The sequence below is a fragment of the Ruditapes philippinarum genome, unplaced genomic scaffold (assembly GCF_026571515.1).
Source record: "Ruditapes philippinarum isolate M1 unplaced genomic scaffold, ASM2657151v2 ctg4096_1_1_1_1, whole genome shotgun sequence".
NCBI lineage: Eukaryota > Metazoa > Mollusca > Bivalvia > Venerida > Veneridae > Ruditapes > Ruditapes philippinarum.
In genome coordinates, this window is record NW_026856301.1 from 273,310 (window position 1) to 300,564 (window position 27,255).

General features: G+C 31.8%; 1 protein-coding gene across 2 annotated transcripts; it reads right to left on the reverse strand.

Annotated features, from left to right (window-relative positions):
* Window positions 1-1,509: 1,509 nt before the first annotated feature.
* On the reverse strand, window positions 1,510-27,255 carry LOC132746153 (sodium- and chloride-dependent glycine transporter 1-like). Of its 2 annotated transcripts, XM_060735230.1 has the most exons (16): window positions 27,110-27,254; window positions 17,940-17,988; window positions 11,893-12,217; window positions 11,351-11,482; window positions 9,474-9,626; window positions 9,185-9,266; window positions 8,378-8,510; window positions 7,743-7,877; window positions 7,216-7,319; window positions 6,493-6,617; window positions 5,998-6,110; window positions 5,367-5,498; window positions 5,121-5,220; window positions 4,415-4,515; window positions 3,140-3,304; window positions 1,510-1,931 (listed from the first exon to the last, which is right to left on the reverse strand). In XM_060735230.1, the coding sequence occupies exons 3-16, from the start codon at window positions 12,131-12,133 to the stop codon at window positions 1,788-1,790; spliced, it is 1,860 nt and encodes a 619-aa protein (XP_060591213.1). In that variant the 5' UTR covers window positions 12,134-12,217; window positions 17,940-17,988; window positions 27,110-27,254; the 3' UTR covers window positions 1,510-1,787. The 2 variants fall into 2 exon arrangements, with proteins under 2 accessions (XP_060591213.1, XP_060591214.1); XM_060735231.1 differs by lacking the exon at window positions 17,940-17,988 and having other exon boundaries at window positions 27,110-27,255.

Sequence of the window (27,255 nt, forward strand, 5' to 3'; positions counted from 1 at the left end):
TAATGGTTTCTGAGACTAAAATGTCCAGTTCTAAATGCAACCAATCCTTTTTTCTACAGTCAATCTGAAATCAAATTTTGGATTTTTTTAGGGTCATGCTTTGTCTTGGGAAGAGTTATTGCATTCTTTTCTTGTGTTCATATATATTCAATGTTAAGCTTTGCTGATTGCGATTAATTATGTCATTTGAACTTAATTTTTGTGTGCAAGTGACTAAAGTTCATTCAACATCAGTAGCTAGCTTGAAAGTCACTGAGAGTTGATCACGTGATTTTGCACGTTCGCTCATTCACTCGCCCATTATGGAAAGAGATCTAGTTGACCCGTAATCGTCGTGGAATAGCGAAAGTATATCGATTCAACATTAAGCAATACATAAACAATATTAGATGCAAACATATTTTATAAAACGACAGTAGGTTAAACAAATTATGACACAAGCTATATGCAAACAGTTTCAAAATGATTTAGTAGTTAAAAGTAGGGCGCATAATACAGAAGCAAAAAGTGTTCAATATAGGGTAAATGAAAAGTATTTCGACCTCATGAAGCTGTAAAAATATGACAAAAAATGATGCCAAAAATATGACACATAATAAATGCAAATTGAATATTACTTTTTATAAGTAACAAAAACATTTTTGTTATAAATAAGTAAATAATATATTTATGCCCGAATGTATATCATTATAGAAATTTCAAGTAGATAATCTGCAATATCATACAATCAGCAAAATGGTAATATCCTAAAAATAAGGCCAGAGGCAAAGTTTTAAAAATTCACATCACACACACACACGAACACACGCACACACGCACACACACACGCACACGCACACGCACACACACACACACACACAAGCGCAAAAAAAGACAATAAAACAGTTTTAAACAAAAACTCTTAAAATATACATGTTTATATATACACTGAATATAATGATTGTAGTTTTGCTAGACAATCTTGTTATATCAGAATACATCGATTACATCGGAAATTACGTGACTTTAAATTGAGCGAATAGTTACCCTGGTTTACAGAACAGAACAGAACAGAACAGAAATTTTATTAAAGACTTAAGCATACAGCTCATCGTCATAACATACAATAATACACACAAATCATATAAATTATAAATAAACTTTACAACAAATATTTGTCTAAATTCAACAGTTGAGAGTGATCTGAGTAAGCATGTTATTAAAGTACATATATCTTTCATAAGAATATTATAACGTTGTTCTAATAATAACAAAAAAGATTTATAAGTTATTTAATTGGTCAGTTCTCTGCCTAAAGCATTTAATACAATAAATTGCAAGATTATGTAGAGTCTTTTTACATTTTGAATTTAGCAGTTCTATAAATTTAAACATACTTGGACGTGTATAGTAGAATCTAGGAATATATTTTCCCCTGTTTTCATGATAAAAAGGGCAAACTAAAACAAAGTGGAATTCGTCCTCGATATCATTTGAATTGCAAATTAAACAATAACGTAATAATTACATATCGATTCTTAATTGATACATTTAATTGCTCCTTTTTAAATCGCTTAATCATTGATACTTTTTAGCATATGATAATCGCGTCTTACTGATTCTTCATTCATGGCAAACGCTTCATTATAATTATATACTTTTATTGCATACAAAGGCTTGGTTTCTCTGGAAACGTTACTGACACGCTTTGCTCCTCGTCATATAAACGTTTCACTGATCTTCATAAGACGTTCAACACACGAACAATTTTAATTTTAACATTGGTGTCCTTCTCTCTAAAGTTATGACTAGTGTTTGAGGCCAACAACATTATTTTTAAACCGTCCAAAAAGCGAATCTTCATAATCATAAGGATTGTGGCGATATATCTGTCTCTGTTGTTTGTCATTTGGTAGCCATGTTTTGTCTGGTCGAAGCAGATTGCTTAACCTCTATAATATTAGAAAAATAAACGTTTAAAGATCCTGTAAGTTATAATTTAGGATGTAACAACAACAACACTTAAGTGAAATTGTATACATGTATATATATTCTGAAACAATTTCCTAACATCCAAGAATATGTTAAATATGTACTCATATTAAATATTACACGTATTATAAGTAATTATTAAAATATATGCATTCATTTCTTATTGAAAAATTTGGCTTTGACTTTATCAAAATTAAATTTCTAATTACCTCCCCTTATCTACATGAAAACTAAATTCGGTAATTATTATATCTTTACAAATAATGCTTATTGTACTTTCAATACTGATAACTCGCAATTTAAGCATCTTATATAAAACTTTAAAACAATTTGAGTTACAGGATCTTTAGGTACATATAAAACACGTGACATACAATTAAACATTTTACCAATTACCGTTCTTGTCTTACATGTATCAGTATGTTACTAATTAACAGTGTTTTTTTCCATAGAAATAGCTAAAATAAACAGATACGTTTGATTCTTAAAAATTGTTTGTGTTAGCTAAAATACATCTTTTGTGTAAAAAAGAAATTAAATATGTTAACGAGTTTGAATACTTGATATTTGATACTTTCTCACTCTTGAAAGGTAATGTTGATATAGCTAAACTTGCAATTTCAACAAATTGATATTGGTATTTCCATCCGAGTTATTTAAAAAAACAAACACATTGTGTTGAAATGTTGAACTTAAACAAATATAATGTATGCTTTACTCGTGTATAATGTATAATTTTGTTCTAAAAATTGGGCCTTTTGTTTGACCTTGAATAGCCTTTTTCATATAATGATTTTAAAAGAGGCACTTGGGGGACATTTTGCCAACAACTCAAGTAGTTTTGTGGTCATTTTGCCTTTAATGATTGGGGAGCTTTAATCAACCCATCAAGTTACATTTAATGATTTTGCTTTTATTGACTGAGGGGCATTTAACCGCCCATCAAGTGGCATTTGGTCTTTTTTTTTTGCTTTTATTGACGCAGGAGATTTTAACCGCCCATCGAGTGGTATTTGGTTATTTTGCTTTAATTAACGCAGGAGATTTTAACCGCTAATCGAGTGGCATTGGGCCATTTTGGTTTTATTTACTGAGGAGCTTTTAACTACCCATCGAGTGTTTTGCCTGTTTTGAATAAGGGGCTTTTGAGATAAACTTAGCAAATTACCTGGCAAAGTGTTCCCTTTTCCTTTACCAGCTGGACAACAGCAACAACGGCAATTAAACTGCAAGGTCCAAACGCAAGGATATTTCCTATAACTAGGGCATACTCTGGATAATCATAGCCAATCGACGAGTCTGTATATGTGGATATTGTAGTAATTAAAATACCCTGCAAATAATACAAATAAACAATTTGAAAGCTCTTTCATGTGAGAGATAACAGAGCAAAGGAGACAAAGTGAAAAGCAATATTTGTAAGAAAAATTGTAATAGGGTAGAATCAATTTTTTATGTATCTTGTATAATCATTTTAACAACCACAATACCATCATACAAACAATAGATTTTGATGGGAGCCTTATGTGCTTATTAAAGTTAATCTATTATGATCTACAAACTAATTTAATAAACACTTGCATTTTTAAGGAAATAGAAAATAACAGTCTAGTAAAACACTTGTTTTTCAATGTAATGGAACTGAAGTTAACTAAAGAAGTCTTTGACAAATTTAAAATCTTTAAACATGTATTGTTTTGTGCTATAAATCTTTTTGAGTATGTATGACATAGTGCATTATTGTTATGTAACATTAACCATATAGAATAGAGAAAAAATAATCCATAAAGAAAGCCCACCACGGCAAAATTGAAAATGTTGCAGACTCGGTTTGATTGAGCCTATTCACGGTACTGTGAAGTGCAAACTACCGTCCACATCCCCTAGCACCAGCTTAAGCAGAATTCAACATTTAAACATTAAACAGCCGCAGATATGTTCATACGGCGATTATCATGGAACCTTTAATGTGACACCTCCGTGGCATTCCATGAAAAACGGCGTATTGTCCCCAAGTAAAAAAAAGCGTGTGCTTTAAACGAGAAAACAATGGGCATAACGAAATAAAATGGAATTTTGAAAAAGTATAAGAGGCAATGAAGCCTGCATATTCTAAGGGTGATTCAACATTATTCAAGTAGGAATATTGGAACCACCCAAAAGTTTAGGCTTGAAATACCACAAGCACAACAATAATGTCGTGCTGAATCATCTTTAAGTTTAAGGAACTTTTACAGTCATCAAATATTCGGCAAACGCATTCGTGAAAAGCTCTTAAAATTTCAACATTGTTTTAACTTTCCCTAAAAAAGTAATCGTCGATATTGATATAGACCGGAGAAAATAGAACCGTTTTCCAAACAAATATGAGATACGGAAAATTACGGGAGTTGCCAAGTTTGAACGTAAGTATTAGCGGAAAACTAGAAGAATTAAATGTTACCCCTATAAAGATTGGAATGCAGAAGCACCAAATGAAGCGGAGTATCTGAGATGGTCGTGACCCAGTCATCATCTCTATATCATCGGAGAACCGACCCGCACCTGACATAATACATAGTATGATAGATAAAATCTGACATAACAATGAACTAAAAATTGCCACAGTATAAAATTGCAGTGTACAATAATGTACTTGTATAGTTTACTTTAACATGAGGTCTAGTTTTGTCCATCCAAATAATGCATAAATTAGTCTGCCTTAATGTATAGTTATAGTATTTCACATTTAAAAGATACAATTTGACATACTATATACTAAATGTCTTGCTAATTGTATTGTTTTAATCTGAAATTAACTATAGCTTAAGCGTGGCATACTGTATATTTTTTAATCTGACATAATTTATGTTTCAAATCTCGCTCACTGTATGGTAAGAAACTAATGTAACGAGAATGTAAAAGTCTATGGTTCCAATCTGACATGATGCATAGTTTAAATTTGGCATATTACAAGAATATGGTTACAATCCGACAATTTTGTAGTCAGTTTTTCATACTGAATTGTTTTAATATGACAAAATGGAAAATCAAAATTTATTAAATTGTATAATTATTACACGCTGTCATAATAATAAATAACGTCTTGGAAAATGTATGGTTATAACCTTGAATAAAGTGTACTAAAGTCATACACAAGGATAACTTACCATAGATCCAGGCAACAATGACGCATTCTAGTAGGGCTGTGAATACTATACCAAACAAAGCCACATACCAATCTATCAGCATAAATATATAGTAACCACCCTAAAGACAATGAAAAAAGATAAGTCAAAATACAATCGGGAGTCAAGATCAGTTCATTCTCTTTGTTATATGTCATTTCACAAGCTAACAGATGACGTAATGTTTAGACCGAAAGTAAATGGCGACAAAGAAAACTTCAAACTTACCGAAGTAGTGAGTGGCAGACCAAGCACAAAGAGGCAAGATGTCAGACTTGCCGAGATCCATATCCGGTATCTACTGAACTTTTTGAAATTCAGATCTATTAAAGCATTTGCACCTGTCTCAAATGTACCAAACTGAAATGATATATGATTTAAAAATCATTCGATATAAAATTGCATTTTGATTTAGTAAGACCGGTGTATTGTTGTTACTAGTCTGAAATATTTCTTTCGCCGAACAAGTCTTTTTTAAGAGGAAAAAGGGCATTTTTTTACAAAAAGGACACTTTCGTCATTTTTCGTAACTATGAGTTTTAAGTAAAGGTTTGACCTGACATGATGAACTGGGCGTTCCTCATCATATACACGAGTAATTTAACTTCTCATCACACGGTAAGTGCCAAACTATGCCGATTTCCCACGAACTTGTTATTCAGTTTAAACCCAAAGAAATGTGAAATATGGCTCGTTCTAAGATAGTTCTATGAAACATTTACAATGTGTGTTTTACAAGCAAATTGATAACATATGATAATCTGATGGTAATAACAGAAGTAATTGAACAGTCTGATGCACCGCCATTGAAAACGTTGGTGGATTACTCCCGTAAGAAATATTGTTTAAAAAAGACAACCTGCGAGTCAATTCCAACCATGACAAGTGTCGTAAAGAACAGCACGGACCAAAGGTTCGGCGCGGGCAGACGGCTCAAAGCTTCTGGATATGCTATAAAAGCTAAACCCGGTCCTACAAATAAACAACATAGACAGCGTGCAAAAGCCACATGGTAATTTTATGGACACTGCTGTTTGGGCCGTGTATAAAGTTCATAAAGGAATTAAACAATCAAATTCAACATACGAGATTTAAGGGTAATAAGCCTTTAATTTTTATAATGACCAAGCATAGATTTGTGAGAGAGAAAACATTAAGAATGAATGAGACATGAAAAATGCAAGTACACGATAAAAAGCCTAACACAAATTGTAACATTAAAGTCAACGCAAGTGTAAGTAGAATAGTTCTGCTATATTCTTTAATAAACGAAATTAAAATACGAAGCTAATAAAAACAGTTTCTGAATGCGATGCTTTTGACAAGTAATACTGCAAATTATAAATGTTCGTACCTGCGAATGGTAATTTATCTAAAGATGTCCCTGTTTCCTTCGACAGAAATCCCAGCACAGAAAACACAACAAAGCCACCAAATATGGCAGTAAACGCATCAGCAAAGCACACAATCACGGTATCTCTATTCTCAAAAAAAACATCAAGGTATTTACTTGTCCATTGACACTCATAACTGGGCCGCGTCACGACAAATCCAACATAGTGCATCCGCGCAATCTGATCAGGATCCATGCTGTTAGCTATCAGTTTCTCTACTTGTAATAGAGTTGTTAAGCGAACAGCATGGATCCTGATCAGACTGCGCAGAAGCGCAGGCTGGTCTGGATCCATGCTGGTCGCAAACGCATTATGTTGGTTTTGTCGTTACGCGTCTCAATTTTATAAAGACATTTTGTGTTACTCTGTCTAAAAGTATGTTTCCTTTAAATTCTGTTGTAAATCACGAAAGGTCGTTATTTCTAATAATGTGCGAATTGGAATGGGTACATGGGGTCTATCCCCAATAACTAAAAGAAAAAAATAAAAAGAAATAAGAATAACAACAACAACAAAACCTCCGCAATAGAAACCTTCAATGTATATATGACTAAAATCAAGAAAACAAACAAACAGAAATATAAAAGAAATCAGGAGGCACAATTAAAAACCGGAAACAAATCTTTTGAGCGACTAAATTAAAAACTGTAAGATTAAAAAATAAACACTGATTAACAACCAACCTTAATGCATTATGATTGAACTTGTTAAAACTAGCCATTGTAATTACACCACCCCATGCTGGACCAAGTGAGTAAAAACACTGCACTGCGGATTCTATCCACATCTAGAAAGAAATTAGAATAAGTAAAATACAAGGGCAGCATGTATATTTTAGTTTCCAGAACTGGAAAAAGTATTATAATGATCTTCTTTAGTAGATGATAAGTAGATTGGAAACGTACAAAATCACTCTTTTGAGTATTATTGACAAGACAATTTAATATATAGATTAGAACATTTAAAAATGGTATTTGAAGACCGTACAACTAAATTTTTTTATTCATTTTGCTGTTTTGAGTAATATAAGTAAAACAAACAGCAATTTTCCTTGTTGATAATATGCTCAATAAGCATTTGTTTCAAAATTTAAAACGAGAATAATAAGCGATCTTTAGATCGAGATTTATATCGTTTTTATTTACGAACAAGATACATGATTTTAAGATTTTATATTTTAAAAGCGTATTGAATTCTTTTATGAATTTACCTTTCCATTTGCAAGTTTGCTGAAATCAGGGATGACGTAATGCCTTAGACCGATCCAAGCGCCGTCTAGCGTTACTCCACGAATCAGTAATATAAGTAACAAAACATACGGTAACGTAGCTGTCACGTAAACAACCTTGATCAATTCAAGAAATAATAAAAAAGATCGTTTTATATGAAATGTCATCTTATATCAAATTAAATTATCATGTTATCGAAACGTATCATTTATGCACCATGTCTAATACAAATGCAAACACAATTTTCTTGATATTCTATAATTTCATACAAGCCTTGTATTAAAAACATTAATATTCCTTCAATAAATTATCTCCTTGTAGCGTCACGATTGCCTCAACAAGAATTTAAGAACAAGTTGAAAATGTTAAAGCTGTGATTTGAGATTAATGCTAAGAAGGTTATCTTAGAAAAAAACACTCTTTTACATTCATTATTTGATGTTATTTTCTAGATTTTTTTTTATCAAATCGGAAAGATTAATTGCTTTTTTACAGCTAGATATATTGTACATTATACACAACTAAAGGCACATAAACTAAATTTATGTTATTGACGCGATATATCAAGAAAGTGGCGTCACCGAAATTTCAAGATATGTGACACAATATACTTTACCTTTCCTAAAGATTTAACACCTTTTGCTAGGCAAAAGAAAACCAAAAGCCAACCAAGAAACAAACATCCGACTAGGTGAAGTTGCAATGATCCAATGTCTTCAATTCCTGACGACATATTAAGAACTTTTCGTCTGAAGACAAGTGATTAAAGGAATAATTTGCACTGTAACACATACTTGTGCAGCATCTTGAGATGATATTTGAAAGTACAATATAAATATGTCGTATTTTAAAGTAGTAAATTACTTTTACATATAAAGCGACATGATGTTCTTCACAATGTAAATGGAGAAGGAACAGGTATAAATCAAAATAACTTTACATTTGGCCAGGATTGTATTCAGTACTTTATTGTATTTCACATACTGAATAATTTAATTGATCCATATCGCTCGGAATGACTTAATTGTTTCTTTACATCAGTTATGTCCAAACAAAGTGGGACAATCTTTTTATATCTTAGGCAGTTTTAATATTAAATCCTAATCATTTGTAACTATAATTATTGGCCAATTACCATTATAATGGCCAACGTTTTTGAATATATACATGTAGTTTATTTAGCTCCACTTGACAACAAAAAAATTTGTTTAAAACTTTCCAATACTATTTGGTCATATTGCGACTCAGGTTTGAATTTTAAACAATGTGCGCTACTTACCATTATTAATTTATTCAAACGCAAGCAAAGGTCGGGTAGATTCGATGAAGCCGCCAATTTTTCTTTTAAAAAGGGGAGGGCGCTAATTAAATAAATATCCTGTGCTTGAATTTAAGCGATATGATAAAGATAATAAAAACTTACTCCCAGAATTCTGTTCCGGACGACATAAGCAGCGTTCCTGAACTTACATTCAATAATTTCATCGTCATATTAGTTGTTGAATCTGTAATCCAATTAAAACACATGTAATTCTGCGAAATGTCGTCATTTAATAATCAAACATCTAAAGCTGAGAGGCAAAAACATAAGTAACCACAGAATAATGAAGATGATTCGAAGTATGAAATGTCATGCACAAATAGTAAAGAAAAAAAAAAACAATTATATCGTAAACGAATGTTGAAAGATTTTTTCAGTGTAACATAGTTACCTATACAGTTCTCTGTGTTCCAGCTATTGTTGCACGTGCTCCAGGGTAAAGTCGGGTAGAATGACATGATGAGGAAATAGAATACCCAACCAAATGCTGTACCAAAATACCAAACATAAAACAAAGATGTGGTCACCATTAACAGTCCAATACCTTCAACAAAAATAAAAGAAAATTGTTTAACCCTTTTACCCATGCGATCATTGCAGAACAAGTTTAGCCGACACGTCCATGCCATCTTGCCATGGTCTTCACTGTTTCCTTTTCCGTCAGTGCATGTTGCAATGATTTCCATAATATGATGAACAAGTTTTTCCCAATCGAGATGAAAAAGGCCATGGAAGATATAAAACGTTTTAAGGTTTATTTATTTTTAATTTTTCCCCCCTTAAACCTGTGGCCTTAAACTAGCCATATGTCTCCTTCCCCTGCACCTTGACCTTTTGTTGGCAGTTTTCTTTACAATTAAATGTTTCCGTTAATATCCTTGTCATTTTCTATGGTTTCTTATTCTAAAGAATTTATTATAACGCCCCTCCGTGCTTTGCTTTGTCCCTCTCCTGTTTTGTTTGGCGTCATCCTTGGATTCTTGCTGGGTCGTGTTTGGGGATGGGTTCATTGAATGATACCCTTCCTTATTGATCTGTGTTTTCATATTTGTCAATAAACACATTTGAGCCGCGTCACGACAAAACCAACGTAATGCGTTTGCGACCAGCATGGATCCAGACCAGCCTGCGCATCCGCGCAGTCTGATCAGGATCCATGCTGTTCGCTTACAAACACTATTACAAGTAGAGAAACTGATAGCGAACAGCATGGATCCTGATCAGACTGCGCGGATGCGCAGGCTGGTCTGGATCCATGCTGGTCGCAAACGCATTACGTTGGTTTTGTCGTGACGCGGCTCATTTCAATTTACAACTACCGCGCAACGTTAACATCCTTGTGTTGAATGAGTTTTGCGTCAAACCGACACAGTTCATACTGTAGCTTGCTTTAACAGATAGGGGGAACAAACGCTCTAGTGAATGTCATATGCAAACTCCTGAGCAGATACTTGAGTACAGCCAAAGATCATCTAAGGGCTATTTAAAAAGGTTTGTAAGATGATATTTAATTTTAATGGCAGCATACAGTGTAAATAATCTTGAAATATCAACCAAAAAGTAAATTACTGACAATTGCGTATTTCGATAATTTTGATTACCAAACAAAACGAGTTCAACCACAACACGTATTTTTTCTTTAGCATTCATTCACGCATTTAACCGCTTATTACTGTAGCTTCTTCAAAAGAAACTACAACTGACGTGATGTCAAATAAATAACGTTAAGCCACATGTCGGCAAAATAAAACGTAACGTTAATAATGTACATAGTAAAATGTATAAACATGTCATGATTACGAATATTTATTACAAAAGTTCCCAATAGTAAATAGATAAAAACACGTAAAATGAAACAACGTAACGTGTTGAATAATAATGATACAAATATTTATTTTTTTACATTTTATTCTATTTGTTATATATTTATTCTTTTTTATGTTTTTTCGATGAATTTGATTGTAATTTATTATTTTAGTTATATCATTTACATTATTTTACTCAATCTCAAATAAATAATAAATGCATGCATCCAAGCAAAGAAAGCAGAGATCATGACGACTAAATGAGAATACTTTAAATAATTTGTGAATTTGGTAAACATATAAGTCATGTATACAAGCCAACCAGATGAACTTTCGTTTCGAATTTAAATGTTAATATTAATTTTGGCATCGAACTTTGTGCAATAGTGTAAGCACATCAATTTATTCCACACAAATCTGTGCGAACTTTAGGTATGCATAATTAAATGTTATGTTAACATACCTTTAAATAACGGGCATATATTCCAAACTGTTATGGGCGACTTTCCGGAGAACTGACCCAAGCATACTTCTATATAATATAGTGGCCCACCACATATTATCAGGAACAATAAAAACGGTATAATAGCGATTCCTGTAAATATATATTTAACAAGAAAATCTTCACTTTTGAAGTTACACAACTGATTAGAGCACATAAAGGCAGATTATGCCCCAGAAATCCACCATATCTGAATTCCTAAATAAAAATAAGAATCAGAGTGAAACATACTTTATCATTTATAAAACTTCTCGATCGTCTTTTTGAGCATTCATATCATAAACATGCGAGTATCAAAATAATATAGCAATCTTTGGTTACACCCATCATGCACATTTTTCATAAATTTGTGAAAAATATCTTGAAGACAAAAACAAATAATTAAGAGATAGATAAAAAATAATAGATAGATAAAAAATGAAAAGACATACATTCATTTAAAATATAAATGAAACATAAATAAAATAAAATCATAAATAAATAAGAAAAATGTGAAAACGAACCTCCGCCATTCCTGAAGCAAAAGTACGGAAACCTCCATATGTTTCCTAGCCCAACGGTATATCCTACCAAGGATAGAACAAACTCAAATCGTCCACCCCATGATTCCCTTTCATTCCAGTCCACATCATCCTTTTCATCTAGTTCGTCTAGATCTGTAGCAGTACTACTTTCATCATTGACAAAATTATTTTCGGCTTTAATATCCAGTTTTAACAGCTCCTCTTTTTTCCCGTCATCCATGACTGTTTGTTTTTCTTTTCCTTTTTTATATGTTTCGTTTTGTCCGCAAATAATGAAACTTCCAATGCATTTTTTCTAGTTAACCTGTGATAAAAAATGAAAATTGTTCAGTAAATACGAGGTATGTCTATAAGATCTTACACGAGATGTAGTCGACGAGTGAAAAGAAAGCTGTGGTGGCGATCCTTGTAATATTTTTGGGCGCGATCAGTGGTACCCTACATGATATGAGAAACTGATATGATATTTTTAATGACATATGCTATCATATGGCAGGCAAAATCACTGTTCAAAAGGTCATTCGAACATTAAATGTATGTTATATTGTATAGAAAGAAATAGATAAACGTCTTATCAAATAAAAAAGAAAGATTGTAACACGATCAAATCCATCCCGCATTAGTTTGCCCGCCAGATACATTGTTACGGTATTTAGGCACAAGCCTTATATTAAAAAAAGTATGTCAGAGCAATAACGTATACGACTTTTGTCGCTTTAAATTTATGCATCATTTAAGTTACAATACAGTTTACCAATGATATCATATCCGAAACAGCTTGTCCACTTATAGGGTCATAAAATATTTTATAAAAGAAGTGTTTGCCTTTTATTTAGGTTAATGTATATGGGTATCATATTTCTAATTCAGTTCACATGTCCGTATGCGATTGCAAACATTATTATCAAAAGGCTTTGCTTAATACATACAGGCATAATGAAAACTGTTGCATGGGTTATGTTTAAACTTAATTGAACAAAAGTCTTGATATTTTCGTAATTCACAATACAGGTAAGTAAGGTCTTTTCAGCTTTTCTCAGGCTGACATTATTTCGAAAAATTGTGCAAGCAAAACAAATTAAAGCATGGGTAAAGCGTAGTTTGTTTAAAGTTTTGAGTTAACCGTAAACCTGTGTAAATATTTTTTTAAAACTGGCTGATTTTTAAGAAATAATTTCAATGGAAGAAACGTTACAAAAGGAGGTTTCTTGGAAAGGTAAAGGTATGAAATAACCATTTAGAGCATTATTAGTTTTGTCACACGCTTACTTATAAAACTAGTAATTACAGAAATTTAAACCTATGACAACCAACCCGGTAACTAGTAATTTTGCATTGTTTTTTTTCCATCAAAACTGATTTTAAAGTGCTGCAATTCTCAATGAATTGAAAAAGAGTAAAAGGCTTTTCAGCGTCGCTTACTAGTTACCCTAAGATCGACCTGAGGCCATTTTTTGCCTGTCACATGTCCAAAATTTTCTTGGCGATGAGGGGAATACCGCCCCCTTCAAACCCACCAAACAGAAGCGGGCACATCCCCCTTCTGGCAACCCCCTGATGTAACATTTGGATGGAGGGCGGCGCCGAAAAAGTGGTCATTTTTTTAACAACATTTCTTAAACTAAAAACAGTGTTTGGGGCCTAGATAGGGCATTTGTTCACTGTTTGAGGCCTGAAAAATGGGGGGGGGACAAAAATCCGTCAAAACACGCTTATATGTGGGAAAAGGTTAACAAAAAATGATGAAAAACCTAGGAATTACCCGAAAACTAGTTTTTCCATGTTGACACGTGCCTTTACGCCTAATTTTGGTGATTTTTTTTTGTTTTTTGACATTTTTTCTTTTTAATTAATTTTTTAGCCCATGAGCATATTGCGAAAAATGGCCGTTTTCATTGAAAAGACCCCTGTAACAAGTTCAAACTGCTATGAAACTATGAAAAATGCTTTGATACTTAGCACAAATGTTCACGCTTATATGAGGGAAAAGGTTAAAAAGGTTTTTTTTTAAAGTTTTATTCTTTGTTAACTTATAACTTTAGCGTAACATATTTAAAAACGGTAAAGTTATAACATGGGAGAATGTGACACTCTATATTTATCTATATCAATTAACACTCATCTATGTTATACGAGCTTGATAATATTAATGCTTTATTAATGTTATCGTTTTCCACCAAGAGAACCCTTTTACATACAAATGCTTTAGATTTTATTTGCTTAACTGATCTTATCACAGGATTAATCGACCAAATGGTCTTTTGTTGGGATGTTAAGTATACGGGGCATAAAATGTCATCAAAGTTTATTACAACCGCTAAAATGATATGAAATAATTTGAAACGCTCAACGGATCCTTTTTCTTTTCTTTTTTTTTTTGAGAAATTGTCTGAGATATATAAATGACATTTGTTTGTTTTATTGTTGTTTTTTCGTAAGATGAATTTTTTTTCATCGAGCGATCTTCAATCATGAGAACACTGGTTTTTTAAGTTCACGAGAAGAAATAAAAACAAACACACACATTATAATAATTTCTTTTTTATGTATCTTATACATATATAACATAACACATCTGTAACAATACTAGACAGGAGCTAGATGAACTCGATACTTATGGCAGGTGGTCATACGGATTTACAATACATTGTATATCGAAAAGGATCCCGGATCCGGCTTTTCCGAAAATCATGTGTTAACACTTCTTTTTTTTAACCTGTGACACTGTTTCGCGGGAGAAGTTATTCAAGTCAAGACGCCGCTTGCTTCAAATTGTAACAAATTGTTTTCGCTTTTGTCCCATTTATATAAGTGCTTGCGTCTTACATGCTACTATCAGTAACAATTGTGTTGCGATTTTGAAGATTTCTTAATTTAATGATAGATTAATATATTTAAGATAATGAAAAAATATCACTAAAAAGTGCAAAAGAACTTCTTCAGCTTTATATAGGCATTAAGACAAATTCAGTTAAGTGAGAAGCAATGTGCAATTAAGGAAAAGCACACATGCAATTAAAATAATGATTCTGTTGAGTATACTGACATGTGAAGTGAAGCCATAGCGTAACTATATTAAACATGTATGCATTTTTATTAAAAAAAGCAATTAATGAGCAACCAGAGACATAGAAAACATATTTAAGTCTCTTGAGCAATGAAGCACTATCATGTATTCGCATTTGTAAATCTATTAAATATAAATAGCTGCGTGTAATGAAGCAGGAGTATAATATACACAGTTTGAAATATTCACATTTTAGTTAACAAACAACAATAAATGAGAATGCACTAAACGTACCTGGATTAGTAAAAAGCGGGTATAAACATGTCATCAAGATACATATACTCTTAGCGGATATTCCCTTCCATAGATGATTGGCATTACTTCTACGTATACACATTGCATTACAGTTATTGCTCGTAGGATACTTAATTATGCCCCTAAATGTCTTCAAGAGCAGATTTGCATGTGGAAGGAAGTGTATTTATCAGACCGTTATGAATGTGACCAAAATAGTTAGAGATGATGTTTAATGATAGGTAAATTGAATGAAGTGCGTTAAATCTATTTCTAATTAGTTTGTGACTCTAGATGTTTGTAAATTTCATCCCTGCTTTGCTCTAAACAGGTCAGATTATGTCAGAATTGTAAGCGAAAATAAAAGTAAGGTACCACATGGGGGAAGCTTTTTAAAAAGTAGTCTCTTCATGTAAAATTGTAAAATTATATTTTGGAAATTTTCACTGTAAATCATTTTTACATAGAACTATTACGGGTAATCCACTCAAAAGCATGAAGTGATATTCATTATCATTTTGGTTTACACAGAATTTATTTTAGTTCATTGCGTAGGAAGCTATAAGCTTATAGACACACTTTCGAATCCGTTCCTGGAACCAATTAGTACTGAGCAATTAGTGTAAAGGTTCTTGATCAAGGAAACAACGACTTGCCCCTGATGGGGGCATTTTAAGCACTGCATGTTCAGTTGTAATGTTACGCTTAAATTTGAATTGTCACCAATTAAAATAACAAACAGTTGCCAGCTAAGTAAAGTCATATTTTATTTACCTGTCAATTATGAATACATTTAAGCATTAATATTCGATCGCACGTCGGATGTCCGTGTAGTTTACGAGAATAAATTGATCGACATCTCATCGGCAAAAGTACAGTTGGTAAAGTGATTGCCTGATATAAAAGAGGTCTGTAGTTCTGTCCCTACTGTTGTCATTAAATTAAGACTAACTCTTTCTTTATTTTTGCAGAATATTTAAATGAAAATGTCCGAGTGCTTGTAAAATTGCCTACGTTGATGTGAAGCAACTTAGGAACATTGTTTTGTCTCGATTTGCATTGTGTTTTACGGCATTGAAATTATATTAAATTTCATTTATTCAAATCCGAATGAATTTTGAATATTAATTCTTAAACAGTGTTATCGAAAAAGAGTAAAGATTTTACCAAAATAATTGCTAAACATCTCTAAACAAACGAACAACAAACATAAAAACAATCATAGCTTCAATGTTGAAAATAAAAGAATGAATAAATATGGACCTACGCAGTCTCGATCTTACAACACGTAGGACATTTAGAAATCACAAACCAGCAGTTTACCATATTGCGCTATAACGCACAAATTAAATTAAAGTACATCTTACTGCGTACCTCTCAGGAACTTACCGATTCATATCTTGTGTGCATTGACCGTACAATCAATATGCATTTGACAAGATAATAAATCACATAATACATGTAATAAACTCTAGTTGGTAAAATGGGATAAAATGAAAATTGAAGTGCACGATAAATACTAGGTTGCTAAGTTAAATATGTAATCAAATATATCTGACCTTTTAATGGACGGAAAAAAGATGACAAAAGCGACAGTAACACGTAATTATTAGATCAGATACGTATAAATAGAAAAAAAACATACTTACGTGTTATACATATTATACACATGGAATTAATCAATTAATTAATTAATTAATTAACTGTCTCACTTAAGTGCCACATATAACAAAAATATAAAAAACGTGAAGCAGTTAATTGTTTCCCTAAGTGATTGATACTATCCCGGATCCTACTGATCATGGATCACAGATTCTGATATTGTCCTCAACTAACACATGATAATAGAAATAACGTGGATGATATTATTAAAGAACTGACATGTGTATGGTGTCTGTTTTGTCACAAGTTAGTTGGCAGTCATTTCAATCATTAAGGTTCTTGAATACTCACGAGGTTGTGTTAAAAAAATTATAAAATTATTTACGTAAAACTTTAATTAAGTTATTAACAAAAATTAATATTAACAAAAATACTATTAAGTACATGTATGTTTAAATAAGAAACTGGTATCAAATATAAATTGAAATGGACAACTGAACAAATTATAACAAACGTATATATATTACCTTTTCGTTTGTATTTCATTAAGTATTGATCAAATTAATAAAAACAAACTATATCACAAATAAACTAAAAAAGAATTTTCTTTCCGAATTTTTGTCAAAAGACAAATGTAAAGATACCTTTAGCCTTGACTAAAACTTCAAGAAAAGGTTCGGCGAAAAAAAAAAACACGTTGTTTTTGTGAATAAAATAAATTGATTTGTATTGTATTAAAGCGTCTAAATCAATCCAAAAAAATCAGTCGACTTGCACATCATGATCTTACTTATTGGAGGCACTTTAACGTTTCTGTAACGATGACTTATCTTAGGAATACTTTTCGCTAAACAAACCCTTTCAGTTGGCTCACAATGAAAATACACAATGGAAGTACTTGAATTAACAGGACAGATGCTAAAAAAGATTTACCCACCATATATAAACATATCCATTGACTTAAACGAGAGATAGTGATTTTGGCTGGTTTTGTTAAAGTTAATTGCAGAAGTTTAATATATAAGGACTAGCTTTAATATTGTTTATTGAAAAAACAAATTAAGGTAAAAAATAAGAATCAAAACAATTTAGTCAACAAATATATCAAAACAAAATAAATTACCTTGTGTTCAAGTTACATCATCTCCTTATCCATTTAAATGTAAGGAATTCTAAAAATGAAAAAATTAATCTTCAAATGATGAAATTTATTATATAACTAACTACAGGTCGTGCTCGAAACCATCCAGTTTCAACGTTTCAATGACTTGATAAAAGTGCACGTGCTCATTAAATTAAGTCATGCGTTTCTGATGTCAAGAGAGTGTGAATGAATAAATAGAATCTTGTCAATACTCGTTTTAACATGTTTTTTTTATTAATATTTAACATTTGAAATTTTGATGATTATAAACTTCCGCAATTGGGCTTAAATGAGTTATATAACATAAATTTCGCTAAATTTGATACAGATATCTTATGTTGGGCATTCCATATAGGGATTATTTTTTCTATTTTACAGTCCTTTGAACTTAACGCCTCAATGAAGGTTACCCGTGTGAAAATAACCTGTTGAGGACAGAAGAAGCACGAAGTCACATATTTACACGTTTCCTAAATAATAGCTTCACATGGTACTAGTTTTTGAGTTATATAAAAGTTACTGAAAAATAATTCTGTTTTAAAGAAAGTCTATATATGTCTTAAAATGCGATGGTACATCACAAATGTAACATATGCAGCAACTTCATAAGTGTCTGAACTTGGTGATTTTGAATAGTTAAGTCTAACAGGATCAGCGATGTTGCCAAAAGCTGAAAACAAATAAATTTATTCAGTTAAAAAATAGTTTTTGTTATGCCTATTGCAATTCCACTATTGAAATAATATTATGATACCGGACAGGACATCCAAATTGTTAATGCACTTGACATCTGAGATTATAACTTTTAAAGCGCTCAGTAAAGTACTAAGTTAAGAAGCAAATAACAAATTATAGATCAGTGTTGATGATAGTGCAGGTTTTGCTTCTTCTCGGTAAAGATTTATCACAAGATAATTCACAATAATGACCAATGCCCAATTTGTTGTTTACTCACATTTTTAAAGATTTGAAAAATGTTACAATATAGAAAGATTCAAGGTTGAACATCAATTTCAATATTTTTATTACAAAATCTTTAAAGTATTAAAAAAGATCGAACCAAATGTAACGCATAAAAACTGCAACATGACTTTAATTTGTTATCATCATTAAGGTGCCTTGTTTCTTCATGTATGTCGTGTTAACACTCATTTGTTGTTGTTTTTTCATTTTTTATTGTCCTGTTTATATATTTTATCATTTGTGTTTTCTTTCATCATAAGTATTTCCACCCGTTCCTAATTGGATCCATCTCTCTTACCTTAGCAACCCCTTCCCTTGTTCGCTATAAACGCTCTCTGATTAAAATTGCATCTTTGGTGGTTCTTACATGATAAAATATAGTTGTTCTTATTTGTTTGTTTATTGCAGCTAAATTTATCTAACTTGCAATAACCGCAAATTTTAATCCTTCGCGGTTATAAGAAAGGTTTTGGTTATAGTCCTACAAGCCCTTTTAGCTAGTCCTGTGTGTCTGGATGTAGTATTAACTGATCAATGTACGAAATTTAAATTTTATGTTTTTAGGATTTCGGACCTCAATGGAGTTTCTTTGACCATTTTGTCTTTAATTCTGCTTTTATTATTTTGTAATGAAAATTGCTAAAATCATTTTCAAACTTTCACAGCTTTAGACTGATTCATCATTAAATTTTCTAGACAAATCCCTTTCCGACCATTTTTCCGCTCATATATTAATTATTCCATTTAATTTATAATGTTTGATGAGAATGCACTTGAAGTAAAACTATGTTTTAAACAGCAAATATTTTGTGGCGCACATGCAACATTAATAGATACCTTTTACATTTTAACATTAGTATGCTAAAAATGGTTTTGTAGGTCAAGCGTGTATTCATCGTTAAAGGAACTTTTAGCGTGAATGCAAAAATTTATCACCCACCCGTATCTATTAATAATTGATGCAACAATAGATCATATCGCCCTGCCAGGCTCCAGCAAATCTTTACGACATGAAGCACTTTCGTTCAAGTTCTGCTTTTCAGTATATGAATATCGTAAAATTAATGTTCGATTTTAAACAAACTGAAAGCAATAGCATATCTTAACGATCTTAATTTCTTTTTTATGTCATAAAAAATAATTATTTGAATAAAAACATAAAACTGACTATGTTAATATAAATTATAATTTATATTAACATAGTCAGTTTTATGTTTTTATTCAACCACAAAGTCATTTAGTTCACTAAGAATATTAACATTATACGACGAAAGTAAACATTTCATGTTTTTAATTATATAAAACAATAACATGATGCAAGTGTTTACAGTTATACAGCAAATATTTCAACACAACAAAACCACTGTACATTTTGTATTGTAAATTTAATTTTCTGAGTTGCAATGTTAAATTTTCAGCATGTCCTGAAAGTCCAGCAACACCAATAAAACGAGTTTAAACATAGCATAAGTGACATTATTTAAGTTATGATAACTTAATATAGACAATAAAGAAACATAAAACGATCTGTTTGTTTTAAATACTTTGTACAAATTGAACTATAGTGTAAGTTTGTAGTTTTAGTTTAATGAGGTTCCATTTGCCCGCAATGGAACAAAAGCAGCATTCGCTGCCTAGTACGTATGCCGGGCATGCTACCAGTCATGCTCTTAAAGGGTTATTATTGAAGCACAAAGTGCTGATTATTTACCTCCATTCCATTTCCACAAAGTATTAGTCAAAATATGTATTTGAGCCAAAATAGGTCACTGTACGGCGGTCAATGCAAACCTAAGTGTACAGTTACTTGAGGCAATATGAAAAAGGAGGTAGCCCTTAAATGGGCTGTTGGTGCTAAGCAAAGGTCCTGCTTGTCAAGCCGTCATTCGTAATGGGGGGGGGGGGCTCACGCACCCTAGTTCACCATCTACGTCAACTTTGTCTACTTTGTAGGGTCACTCCCCTCGGCATTAGTCAGAAAACCGCCACGTATGGGACGTATTTGAAGTTCTGTTCTTCGCCATCCAAAGTTTTACAATCTTCAGCCGATGCCCTGATCTTTCTAAGCGACGTGCACGCTCCGAGGTGAACTGAGAAGAAGTGACCTATGGTGTATGAATGTGTGTATTCTAGGCTAAATGAGAATCCATCAGTCCTTTCAGACACTGAATGTATAGATCCCGGACATGTCACAATTAATGTCCTAAATAATATTATGTTCTAAAAGGTGACTTATAATCACTGATTGATACTTAATATGTATGCAAGTCGATTTTTGTAATAATACTATTTTGATGCACGGGAGGCCAATGAGACCATTATGTGTATAGTAGAAGAAATGAGGTGTTATTGCCAAAATGAATGTTCATTTCTTCCGGATGACCTAACACATGTTTCCATATGCATGACTTATATGCAGGATCATTTTAACCAGCTTTTCACAGACGAATTTGGCTAAATAGAAAGTAGTTCCTTTTCTTTTTCAATTTTGTATGATACTTATAATGAGAGTGAACCGGTGAAATATAAAATAAATTAAAGAACACAGTTATGTCAATCATTTCGGATACAGTGCAATAATTGGCGCCGATTGGATTCTTAGTTTGCACTTATTTAATGTCAATCTTATTAACGTGTAAAAATAAATGTTTCTTATTTATTGACACGACAGGGCACTTCTTCTTAGATATGCAATACTCGCAGTGTCTAGTAGCGGAAATACGTCACGCAACATACACATCGAGCGGAAAGTAACACCGATATCGTCTTACGTAAGAATTTTGTGTATAAAGAAATTTTGCCACATTTGTTAGTTTTGAGTTTCTGAAGCTTCTACGCTGTCAGAAATATTCCATCACTGCAACTAAAATGTGTCGTGTGCAGGAGATGTAAATCTCTATTTGTAGAATGTATTCAACACTCTGCTTTTCTCTCATCTGCTGAATTGCTGTTGTATCTGACACTAAATGATTCAGCTTCCGCGAACATTTAACTTAAAAGTATAAGAGTGTAATCCGTCAAAGATTAACCACTTATGACAATAGTTTATACCTGTTCACTGAAATAATTGTCTGTATATCGAAATAGAAGATGTTGCGCAAAAATACACAGCGCACAAATCTTGATATAATATCATAAACGAACGCAAGCGGAAAGATTGCAGCAGTAGAAGTGTATGCACTTGCACTTATATCCAAGTCAATGCACAATTCATGAAAAAAGTCATGAATAAGTTTTAAAAATTAATTTACAGTGTAAAGTATATAAAGGAGATGTAACCAAACATGAGCATAGACAAACTATTAATTGGGACTTTAAAGATTATGTGGAACTCAAATTATCAAAAGAGAAAACCTTTAAATTCCGTCATTATCTTTAAATGTTGAGTTCTGCTTAAACCAATATCGGTAGGGGGAGAGGGCATGGACGGTAGCTTGTGATAAGAACTTTATTGCACAAACAGACTGAATTAAACCGAGCCTGCGACTGTTACAACTTTGCCCTCTCGGGACTTTATTTAGGGAGTATGTGCTTCTCTTTTGTAGGCAATGCTTTATCAAATAAATTTTGTAACTGCTGTTCTGGACAAATATTAAGGTTTCCATTGACGGTTCGAATGTCACATCTGCATTATTTGTGCCGAACAGCGACTGTCAAAAGTTTCATTTTGTATTCACTTAGATATTTTATTTTTGATGTTTTGGTCTTTGACTATATTTGAGCACGATTGACTTGTGGTATTTGATTTTTTACAATTTTTATAAATCCATTATACATTTGTAATAAATGTATAATCATCCCGAGGATATACAGTATTTCCTGCTTTTTAATGTTGTCATTTGTCTGTAATAAGCCGACTTCATAATTGCTGATCCCCTTTCTAAATTCTTTCATTAGTACTGCTAATTGTTTCCTCGTTTGAGACATTCCCATTATGTTACTCACCGACCGTACGGCATTGGTTTACTTGAAAGTACCATACTGAATATTTCATGATAACAGGAACATTAACAAATCTGTACATGCTTCTGAAATGCTTCTTTAATCTTAATTTAACTATTTCATATCTAAATGTTGAATTCTGCTTAAGCAGATGATGAAGGGTGTGAACGGCAGTTTGTACGTTCCACTGCCTTCCATAAACAAGCTAGATTTTAACGGAACCTTCAACATTTTCAATTTTGCCAGGTTGGGCGACATTTAGGATGTCCTCATTTGACTAAATTGCCTTAATTATTTCTCGCAAAAAGCTTAATGCCACTTTTTTAATATTAACTAACGGTCGCTTTATTCCCTGCGGTCTGGAGACCGTAGGGTATTGGTACGCGTTTAACTTTTGAGGCATGGAGGAGCACGTGACCTGTTTTCGGTACATGGAGGAGCATGTGATCTGTAAACCGTACATGATTGGTTAATTGACCTTTTCGAAAACTTGGCTAAATACCGTTTGCCGGTACGTTACGGATAATCCTCTAGGGAATAAGTCAGAATTACACCTAATTAAGAACAAAAAACTATTACGTGATATTTTTAATTTTCTATAATTATTAAGATAGGAAAGATATATAACAACCCAAGTTTTTAGATTAAAAACTATTTACTATGGTTTTGTTTAATATTGAATAAGAAGAAAAGAAAGTACGTGATTTATTCATTTCAAATTGTAACCTTTTTGTATTATACATTATATTTCATATGCTAGATCATTTATGTTAAATATTACTGGAGCAATGTTAACAGGTGGCTTTAAATGGAATATGAACAATGATTAAACTAAAATATATTATTGTCCGTCGTGAGAATACTGGTTTTCAAGTTCACGAGATGAAATAAAATAAAAAAACACACACGCACTCACACAATATTGTACTGTACTGTACATATTTATCATTATAATTATTCCTTTTTATATAACTTAACATATTATATAACATAACATACCTATAACAATACTAGACAGGAGCAAGATGAAATCAATAATATATCAATGATACTTTTGGCATGTGGTCAATTCACGGATTAATAATACATGGTATATCAAAAAGGATCCCGGATCGCATTTTCCGAAACGCATGTGTTAACACTTCTTTTTTTAAACCTGTGACACTGTTTCGCGGGAGAAGTTATTCAAGTCAAAGCGCCGCTTGATGTCAAATAATAACTAACTGTGTTCGCTTTTGTCCCATTTATATAAGTGCTTGCGTCTTACATGCTACTATCAGTAACAATTGTGTTGCGATTTTGAAGATTTCTTAATTTAATGAAAAATTAATATATATAAAATAATGAAAAAATATCACTAAAAAGTGCAAAAGAACTTCTTCAGCTTTATATAGTCATAAAGACAAATTCAGGTAAGTGAGAAGCAATGTGCAATTAAGGAAAAGCACACATGCAATTAAAATAATGATTATGTTGAGTATACAGACATGTGAAGTGAGGCAATAGCGTAACTATATTAAACATGTATGCATATTCCCTTCCATAGATGATTGGCATTACTTCTACGTATACACATTGCATTACAGTTATTGCTCGTAGGATACTTAATTATGCCCCTAAATGTCTTCAAGAGCAGATTTTCATGTGGAAGGAAGTGTATTTATCAGACCGTTATGAATGTGACCAAAATAGTTAGAGATGATGTTTAATGATAGGTAAATTGAATGAAGTGCGTTAAATCTATTTCTAATTAGTTTGTGACTCTAGATGTTTGTAAATTTCATCCCTGCTTTGCTCTAAACAGGTCAGATTATGTCAGAATTGTAAGCGAAAATAAAAGTAAGGTACCACATGGGGGAAGCTTTTTAAAAAGTAATCTCTCCATGCAAAGTGTAAAATTATATTTTGGAAATTTTCACTGTAAATCATTTTTACATAGAACTATTACGGGTAATCCACTCAAAAGCATAAAGTGAAATTCTTTATCATTTTGGTTTACACAGAATTTATTTTAGTTCAATTGCGTAGGAAGCTATAAGCTTATAGACACACTTTCGAATCCGTTCCTGGAACCAATTAGTACTGAGCAATTAGTGTAAAGGTTCTTGATCAAGGAAACAACGACTTGCCCCTGACGGGGGCATTTTAAGCACTGCATGTTCAGTTGTAATGTTACGCTTAAATTTGAATTGTCACCAATTAAAATAACAAACAGTTGCCAGCTAAGTAAAGTCATATTTTATTTACCTGTCAATTATGAATACATTTAAGCATTAATATTCGATCGCACGTCGGATGTCTGTGTAGTTTACGAGAATAAATTGATCGACATCTCATCGGCAAAAGTACAGTTGGTAAAGTGATTGCCTGATATAAAAGAGGTCTGTAGTTCTGTCCCTACTGTTGTCATTAAATTAGGACTAACTCTTTCTTTATTTTTGCAGAATATTTAAATGAAAATGTCCGAGTGTTTGTAAAATTGCCTACGTGGATGTGAAGCAACTTAGGAACATTGTTTTGTCTCGATTTGTATTGTGTTTTACGGCATTGAAATTATATAAAATTTCATTTATTCAAATCCGAAAGAATTTTGAATATTAATTCTTAAACAGTGTTGTCGAAAAAGAGTAAAGATTTTACCAAAATAATTGCTAAACATCTCTAAACAAAACGAACAACAAATATAAAAACAATCATAGCTTCAATGTTGAAAATAAAAGAATGAATAAATATGGACCTACGCAGTCTCGATCTTCCCAAACCCCGTAGGAAAATTTAAAAATAAAAAACCAGCATTTTAAACCATATTGCTCTATAACGCAAAATTTAAAATTAAAGTACTTTCCTTACTGCGAAACCTCTCAGCGAACTTCCCCGATTCTTGTGGGGTTTTGACCGTTAAAACCCAAAAATGCATTTGAAAAGATAAAAAAATCCAAATACATGTAAAAACTTGTTGGAAAAGGGGAAAAAAAAATAAAAATTTTAAAAGTGCACGTTTAAATACTGGGTTTTTCCAAAATTTTAAAAGAATAAAAATATATTTTGACATTTTTAAGGGACGGAAAAAAAGATGACAAAAGCGAAAAAGTAACAGGGTAATTATTAGATCAGATCGTTAAAAATTTAAAAAAAAAACCCATACTTACGTGTTTTACATATTAAACAGGGAATTAATAAATTTAATTTAAATTTAAATTTAAATTTAAATTTAAATTAACTTTTCTCACTTTAAGTGCCACATATAACAAAAATATAAAAAACGTGAAGCAGTTAATTGTTTCCCTAAGTGATTGATACTATCCCGGATCCTACTGATCATGGATCACAGATTCTGATATTGTCCTCAACTAACACATGATAATAGAAATAACGTGGATGATATAATTAAAGAACTGACATGTGTATTGTGTCTGTTTTGTCACATGTTAGTTGGCAGTCATTTCAATCATTAAGGTTCTTGAATACTCATGAGGTTGTGTTAAAAAAATTTATAAAAATATTTACGTAAAACTTTAATTAAGTTATTAACAAAAATTAATATTAACAAAAATACTATTAAGTACATGTACGTTTAAATAAGAAACTGGTATCAAATATAAATTGAAATGGACAACTGAACAAATTATAAACAAACGAATATATATTACCTAAACTTTTGTATTTTATTAAGTATTGATCAAATTAATAAAAACAAACTATATCACAAACAAACTAAAAAGATTTTTTGTTTTGGCGAATTTTTGTCAAAAGACAAATGTAAAGATACCTTAAGCCTTGACTAAAACTTCAAGAAAAGGTTCGGCGAAAAAAAAAACACGTTTTTTTTGTGAATAAAACAATTGATTTGTATTGTATTAAAACGTCTAAATCAATCAAAAAAATCAGTCGACTTGCACATCATGATCTTACTTATTGGAGGCACTTTAACGTTTCTGTAACGATGACTTATCTTAGGAATACTTTTCTTTAAACAAACCCTTTCAGTTGGCTCACAATGAAAATATACAATGGAAGTAATTGAAATTGCAGGACAGATGCTAAAGAAATTTACCCACCATATATAAACATATCCATTGACTTAAACGAGAGATAGTGATTTTGGCTGGTTTTGTTAAAGTTAACTGCAGAAGTTTAATATATAAGGACTAGCTTTAATATTGTTTATTGAAAAAACAAATTAAGGTAAAAAATAAGAATCAAAACAATTTAGTCAAAAAATATATCAAAACAAAATAAATTACCTTGTGTTCAAGTTACATAATCTCCTTATCCATTTAAATGTAAGGAATTCTAAAAATGAAAAAGAAATAATAATCTTCAAATGATGAAATTGATTATATAACTAACTACTGGTCGTGCTCGAAATCATCGAGTTTCAACGTTTCAA